This window comes from Tupaia chinensis, unplaced genomic scaffold (genome assembly GCF_000334495.1).
Source record: "Tupaia chinensis unplaced genomic scaffold, TupChi_1.0 Scaffold000212_1, whole genome shotgun sequence".
Classification (NCBI taxonomy): domain Eukaryota; kingdom Metazoa; phylum Chordata; class Mammalia; order Scandentia; family Tupaiidae; genus Tupaia; species Tupaia belangeri.
The window spans coordinates 3,923,299-3,930,740 of record NW_006159687.1 but is presented as its reverse complement, the minus strand read 5'-3'; the positions used below and the strand labels follow the sequence as shown (position 1 = coordinate 3,930,740).

The 7,442-nt window shown below is 55.2% G+C and overlaps 1 protein-coding gene across 1 annotated transcript in view; it reads right to left on the bottom strand.

Moving 5' to 3' along the window:
• Nucleotides 1-16: 16 nt before the first annotated feature.
• YEATS2 (YEATS domain containing 2) overlaps nucleotides 17-7,442 on the bottom strand; it is a gene marked incomplete in the record, with an annotated part of 121,038 nt that continues 113,612 nt past the window's right edge. The window contains 5 exon segments of the mRNA XM_027771423.1: nucleotides 17-634; nucleotides 2,850-2,923; nucleotides 4,759-4,833; nucleotides 5,658-5,884; nucleotides 7,332-7,425. Of these exon segments, the coding sequence (XP_027627224.1) occupies nucleotides 526-634; nucleotides 2,850-2,923; nucleotides 4,759-4,833; nucleotides 5,658-5,884; nucleotides 7,332-7,425 (579 nt within the window).

Below are 7,442 nucleotides of genomic sequence, written 5' to 3'. Positions count from 1 at the left end.
GGGTGGCGGCCGGGGCCTCCGGCAGGCTGCACAGCATCGTGTCTCTCGGCAGCTAGCTCTCCGGCTGACAGTGCAGACCTCCAGGCCAAAGGCAGGCAGGAGCAGGAGCCAGCGGCTGAGCGCAGGTGCACAGTCCCTCTTCAGGTACCTGCTAGGGCTGGCTGGAACCGCGGCCCCCAGGTTGGGTGGAATCTCCAGCCTGCCAGACTTGACCTCCTACCTCCTGGGGAGTCAGGCCTAGAGGGAAGGCTCCGACCGTGGCCTGGCCCACCGTGAGACCCCTTTGGGGGAGGCAACGCGAGCTGACGAAGCACGCATCTATTCCCAGCTTCACTCTGGAGTCAGGAAACAAACTTCTATTTTAAGAGGATCTCGTCTGCGGCTGAACGTTCCGGTGTGACACTGAATTAGAGGGCGGGGCGGTGGCCGCGGAGGTCTGAGGCGCACAGGCAACCTCCTTCCCGAACAGGACGGTCGCAGGCTCTGGGCGGGCTGCAAGTCCTGCTTCCCGGGCACCCTCGTTCGTCACTGGTCCTCGTTCGGCATGCCCATGTGTTTGTTGGTGAGGAAGTCCAGGAAGGGGATGCTGCAGATGGCCTGGTGGATGTTACTCACTGTGATTTCTTTGGGAATCCTGTCCAAACAAAGAGCACCATCAGGTGTCATTCTCGCAAGCGCCGCTCCTAATCGAGCAAAGGGCCCAGCTCTCCATGGGCTGGGTGGAAGGGGATGATGAGTTAGGGCATGACCAGGTGGAGGCCAGGTGAGCCTCTCCCCCTGCCCACTAATTCCACCGACTGTGGAGAGAGCCGACGCCCTCGTCACCAGCCCTGCTCAGGCTCGAAGCTAACTGCTCAGCCAGGCACGAGAAGGGGGTCACAGACTGGCTGAGTGGTTCAGAACAAAGGTTCTGAGGCCCAACAGAAGAAACGGGAAGTAGAGCGGAAGCAGCACACGCCGGCACGTGTGAACCCGTTCCCAGGAGCTGCACCGCGGAGTGAGCACCACAGACTGTGGGGACCATATTTCCTGTTTCCTGGGGAGAGGGGGAGAGTCAGGCCACGTGCGATGCCAAATGTTCCCATCAAGAGCACCTGTCACTCTGCATTCAGAATGACAGCCACGGCGGCGTGTGGGGACGTCAGCAGGACAGGAAGCAGCACGACTACGCTCTCCTCTCCCTTCCTTTTTCTAGAATTTTCTGTGGCTTGATGTGTTACATCCCTGTGAAGTCTGATCTAATATTCCTTCAGTTTAGGCCTCTTCCTGTCCTCGGGCATTTTGTTACCATTCTGTAAATTTGTGATAATCTGTAGCACAGTGGGAAAAAGTAATTATTCTTTTATTTCTTTTTGGTCATACAGCGTATTTGCTCGCCAAGACAGAGAGAGGCAGAGAGTGAGGAATCAACCCCCGGAGGATGGCCACCGAGCAACCTTCTCCCCACTCCCGGCAGGATGCTGGGCGCACACACACCTGGGCTGTTTCTCAAGCTGTAAGATCTGGAACTGAAACAGTGGAGCTGGCCACGTGGGACCCAGCACCATAACCACACCATCTGTTGGCCCTCTCATGAATAAGTTTTTAAAGGCACCTTAAAAAAATAAGAGGGCCAGCTGGTGGCATGATGACTAAGGTGGCTGAATCCCACACGGGCAACCATGCGGTTCAGAGTTCCAGATCGGAGAAAACACCAGGCACAGGGCCAGCAGGTGGCCTGGTGGTTACGGTGCTGAACGCCCTCATGGCCAACTGCGATTTGAATCCTGGACACAGTGGCTTGAAAATCATGCCAGGCGTACATGCCCAAAACCCAGAGAGGAGACTGGAGGAGGGATTGCAGGGTGGCCATCACCCCGGGGGTGATCTCTCACTCTTCTTTATTTACGGCCAACGTACGCAGCCTATGGCAAAAGCCAAAAAAAAAAAAAAAAAAAAAAAAAAAAGGAAGGAAAGGGACCACACCAGGCACATGTATGTGAGCACCTGAAATCAGAAAAGGAGAGGTAAGAAGGGGGTGCAGGGAGGACGGAATTGTCGGGCCATTGCACTCCCACTGGACAGGTGTGGTTTGAGACCCGGACCGTGTGGCTTAAACTCACGCCGGGTGTGTGCGTGCGTGCCCAAAACCCCGAGAGGAGAATGGAGGAGAGGGGACTGCGGCGTGGCCATCCCCCGGGGGTGATTTCTCGCTTCCTGTCTCTGGCAGCAGCACATGCTGTATAGCAAAAGTCTCTAAGGAAAAAAGGGAGTGCAATGTGACCATCCCCTGTGAGGGTGCTTTCTCACCGACCCCTTTGCCCTGGTTTCTTTCCTGTGAGAACACATGCCCTTAAAAAACAAAAGAAGAAAAGAAATCCAACGTGTCCATGAAAGACAAGTCACGGCCTGGGCAGAGCGCAGCGGTGGGCTGGGGGGTCAGGAGGCCGCGGTCTGACTGCAGGTGCACTCGTGTGCTGCCGGGGAAGACCGTGTGTTCCTACAGGACAGCAATCGCTCTGCAGTGACAAGGGCGGGCGGGCGACGTGTGACACTTGGCCCTCACGCCTGACTTACAATGGACCCGCTATCGGCTGCACCTGCAAAGAGCTGGTTCTGTCCGACCTGCAGCGAAGCAGAGTCCTAGCTGCCATGGAGAGTGACTGGGGAGACTCGAAGCTGACTCTCGCAAGCAAGCGTTCTCTCTTCTCCCAGGATGACAGCAGCCAGACAGCAGCCCTCCAGCCCTCCTGGCTCTGGCTACGGGCGACGCCATCCCCCACTGGACTGAGTATAAAACATCCTCACGAGCAGTTAAGCTGCTGGAAACCCCGAGAGCCTCGCGCCGCCAACCACAGAGATGACAGTACCTGTTGTGAGCTGCCGCCTGGTACCCGACTGCCAAGGCCTGCCTCAGGATGTCACTCACCAGCTGCTCCGTGGCCTACGAGGGAAGATGACGTTATTCTCAAAAACGGCCATCCACTTACTGGTGAGAAGGATGCATCTAACCTCTCTCTTAATCCCATTTTTTTTTTAAAAAATAACTGCAACTAAGGATAAAAAATTTCTTGAAAAAGCTGACCCTGTAGCCCAGAGGTTAGGGAAGCCAGAGCACACATGGCTGACTGCACTCCGAGTCTGGGCCTAAAGGCCTGGGAAACACCCTGAGTGCATGTATGTGCCTGGCCCGGATCCCAGGGGACCGCAGTGACCACGCCCCACCGGAGGCGCCTTCGCCCTCCCCGTTTCTCTCCAGAAAGTACACCCACCCTCATGCAATTAAAAATAAATAAATAAATAAAAAACAAACAAACAAAAAACACCCCAAATTTAAAGGTCTGAATAGACCACAAATGATACAAGGCTATGATTGAGAAATTATGAATCATAATAATATTCATTAAAATCAGACAATTAAAAATGGTTTATTTCCATTTATTATTGTTGTTTGACTTTGGCCAGATAGAGAGAAAGGGAAGTGAGAACACTGCCAGGTCTGAGACTTGAGCCGCGGTCGGCCACGTGGGATCCAGAGCCTTTAGCCACCATGCCACCTGCTGGCCCCAAAGCAGGACAATGTTTTTAAGGGAGACAGAGATGAGCCAGTTCCTGAATGGCCCGTTACTGGGGGCATGCCTCAGGGAAGGAACTGCTGAGCTGGGTCAGGCCTGGTCGGAAGCTGTGCTGTTCATCTCCTGGCTGAGGGACAGGACAGCTGTGGCTGTTTCTCTGTGGCTGTTTCTCCGTGGCTGTGGTGACGTGTAGAAACAGCAAGGCTCTGTCACTCCATCTCCTCAAGCGATGAGAGCACCAACTCTCGGCCCAAAGCACCTCTTCAAAAGTTCTTCGGACAGCACTAAAAATATCTTTAGAGTGGAATTGGCACAAGAACGCTTGTATTTGCTTCAATACTTCCTCTGCTTCAGAGGAAACACTATTTAGTTCACTTAAAAATCTGAAGAAGGGCCAGCAGGCAGCGGGGTGGTTAAGGCACTGGCTGACCATAGTTCGAGTCTCAGACATGACGGCTTGCTTTCCCATTTTCCTTCTCTCTGGTGAATGTGTGTGTTGTAGAGCAAATTAAAAAATAACAATAAAATGAAGTAAATTTTAAAAAATCAGAAGGAAACAACCCAAGTAAAATTAGAAATCAAAAACCTCTTGCGCTGGTAGGTAGCCTAGTGGTTAAGGGAGCTGGATCCCACATGACTGGCCGCAGGTTTGAATCTTAACCCTGGTGGCTTGAAAAACACACCAGGTACACGTGCATGCGTGCCCCAAATTCCAAAAAGATGAGAAGTGGAGAGGGGACTGCAGTGTGAACATGCCCCTGGGCAGGGTACACCCCCCAACCCCCCCCCCGCACGCCCAGGTGTCTGGTGAGTGCGCATGCCTTCCAGCTATTAGAAAACAAAAAATAAAAAACTGGGCCAGCAGGTGGCATGGAGGTTAGGGTGCTGGATCCCTCATGGCCCACTGAGCAATCTGAGTCCTGGACCTGGTGTCTGCAAAGTCACATGGGGCATGTGTGCATGCGTGCCAAGACCCAAAGAGAATGGAGGGGCGCTGTGGGGAGGCCATTCCTCCAGGGGGTTATTTCTGCCCTTTCCTGTCTGTCTTTGGTGAGTGCAAAACTACAAATAAAATAAGATAAAAATAAAAACCTGTCCTCATTGCTTTTCTGTCCTTGCTGCCATCCCACTGCCCTGCCTGGCCGGCCTCGCCATGCTGCAGGCCAGGGCACAGCTCCCGCTCCCGCCACCAGGAGGTACCCACCTTTAAGATCATGTCCTCGACCACGGACGCACACACCCCCCTGTCCAGCGCCACAGGCTGCAGGGCGATTCCAATCTGAAAAAGCAGAAGAAAGCTGTTGGCCCACGTCTGTGTTAAAACCAGTCCAAACAAGCGTGCCTCTCCGATTCCCAGAGAGATGCCTGGCTGGAAAAGGGCTCTGCACGCTTTCTGGACGAGACTCACAAGGACGCCACACAGAACGGAACGAGCACAAGAGCGAGGCGTCTAGGTCCTCCATGTTTCTGAGGGTGTAAATGCTACTACAATCCTGTTCTTCTGCATCTCCTTCAGGAGAGCATGGGCCAGAGTGCTGTGAGTTCTGGTGAACGGAATCAGTATTTTGGAAAATCTGGAATTGGACTCAAGGCCCTGTTTACAAAAGTGAGAGATGTACTTGGAAATGAGGAGCTGCCCGAGTTTCCAGTTCATGTTGGAGGAGAAAGCGCACTGTCTTTCACTTGAGGTCCTGGGCGGGTGGCAGGTGCTGAAGAGTTTTAACTCTCAGCCAGGATGGACAGACAGCCATCTCCTACACAGGGCAGGGCACTGGGGCTACCAGAACACCAGGGAAGATTACCCGCTCCAGCAGAACTCGGATGCACTGGCACCGCCTCACGAAGGAAAGGCAGACGAGGAGGCTGGAAATGATCACCCTGTCCAGCCGGCTCGCATGGAGCCCACGTTCGACAAGCAACCTTTCTACGTGGGACTTGTTCTCCTGCCCCGGGCTCTGATGGGGTGGGGGCCGGTACAAGCCCGAGTGTCCGGGCGGAAGGGAGGCATACATCTCACCACGGGCTGAGCTGGGCGGCTGGGTTCACGGGCTGGGCGGCCCACACCCGGCTTTGGTCTAGAACACCACAGGCCACAGCGCCTACCTTCTGAGTGACGTCGCCGATAAATTCAGACCCTGGAGTTGGAGGCAAGTAGAATTTCACTTCTTCTTGTTTCTCCTCCTGCTCTTTTTTGATGTTCGTCTTCAGTGGCTCTGAGAGGTTGAGGATGTCCACCTCCTCCTCATTCTCCGGCTCTCTCTTCTGAAACTGCTGCAGGTCCTCCAGCTTCCGGCAGAGGTTGTCGGCAGAGGAGAGCGACGACGGGCACTCTAGGCGAGAGCAGGCGGCCTGTGACCGCGTGGTGGCGCGGGAGGGGCCGCTGACCACTCGACCAGCAGTCTGGGGACAGGGTGAGTCTCGAGGGAACTGACCTCCTCTCTGGTTCCAGAGTTCTGGGACCTACCGTGAGGCCTAGGAGCCCACGGGCAGGGAGGGACAGGACAGGTGCCTGCTCTGAGCGCGCGGCACTGCCACCAGCATCCGGCAGCTCCCGCCCGAGTGCTCCTGACTAAACTAGTTTCTCGCCTTTTAAATCTGGAACATTTAGAAATGCACAGTGAAGAGCGTGTTCTCGCTGTCCAGAGAGAACGGGTCTGTGATTATACGCTGCCTTACGGGAAGCAGTCTTAAACGAAGAGCATTAGGACTTGAAAGCCTTTCACTTCGCGGATGAGCTCGCGAGGCCCGGACCAGGGACAGGACGGGTCGGGCACCCGCGAGGTGGCGGCAGAGCCTCTAGGGGTTCTGTTTTGCTGCCTGGGCGCTATCGCGTCAGTCAGGCCTGGTCAGCCCCCTGCACGGAAGGGACTGCTTTTCACACTGAGTATTAATGGGGCAGGGGGCAATCACTGCGGGCTTTCTCTGAAGAGCTTGGATAAAATGAGACTTAAGTCTTAAAAGGACCCACCTCTGTTCTCTGGGTTCCCTCTGACTGGAAGTAGAGCTTCGGTTTTTCTTTACAAGTAGGCTTGGGCAATAAAACCACCCTTATCCTTTTAGATGACGCTCAAAATGTTCTTCGAACAACCCCTTCCACAACACAGCCCTCGTCTACTCCTGTATCATAAAACACTTCATCCTTTTACTTTCAACCTTGCCATAGGGCAGTGTGCTCAGGAGGGAGGCCGCACTGCAATCCCTTCTTCCTCCATTCTCTCTCAAGATCTTGGGCATGCATGCACGCGAGCTTAGCATGGTTTCCAAGCCCGTGGTCCAGGACCGGACCGAGGCGGTCGGCCATGGGGGATCCATGCCACCTGCTGGCCCAGTTCCTAGCTGTTGGCATGGGCTCCAACACTGGGTAGTGGAGCAGGCGAGTTTGGCGATAAAGTAAGTTACGACACAGACCCCGTCTTCACGGAGACAAAACTGACTTGTGTATGGAGCGTACCGAGATCACGGAGGAAGGCGGTCACTTCTATCTGGAGGAAAGGAGGGGAATTAGGAGTCTTCGAAGGAGAATTGGCGCTAGAGGGAACGGGTGCCTGCTGACAGCACGGGCTGCGATCCTCCTGGCTGGGCACGACACTGGGAATGCCCGAGCACACACGGTTCTGCACAGCAGGGGGCAGGGCGAGAGGCGTGCAGAGGCGCGGCTCTCGGGGCATCTTCCATGCGCTCAGGCCCCATCCTCGGGAGGAAGGAGCTGACGCCTGCTGTGTGGCAGGGGTCGGGGAGCTGGGCAGGCAGGAGGGATCCGTGCTGCCCCCGGCCTACCTGGCTCACTGTCGATCTGGGTCAGCACATCCTCGATGGAGTCCCCGTCGCTCCTCAGACTCTCGGGGTCGGGCGGGGTGTAGCCGTGGCAGCGGCACCCGTGAGCGGTGG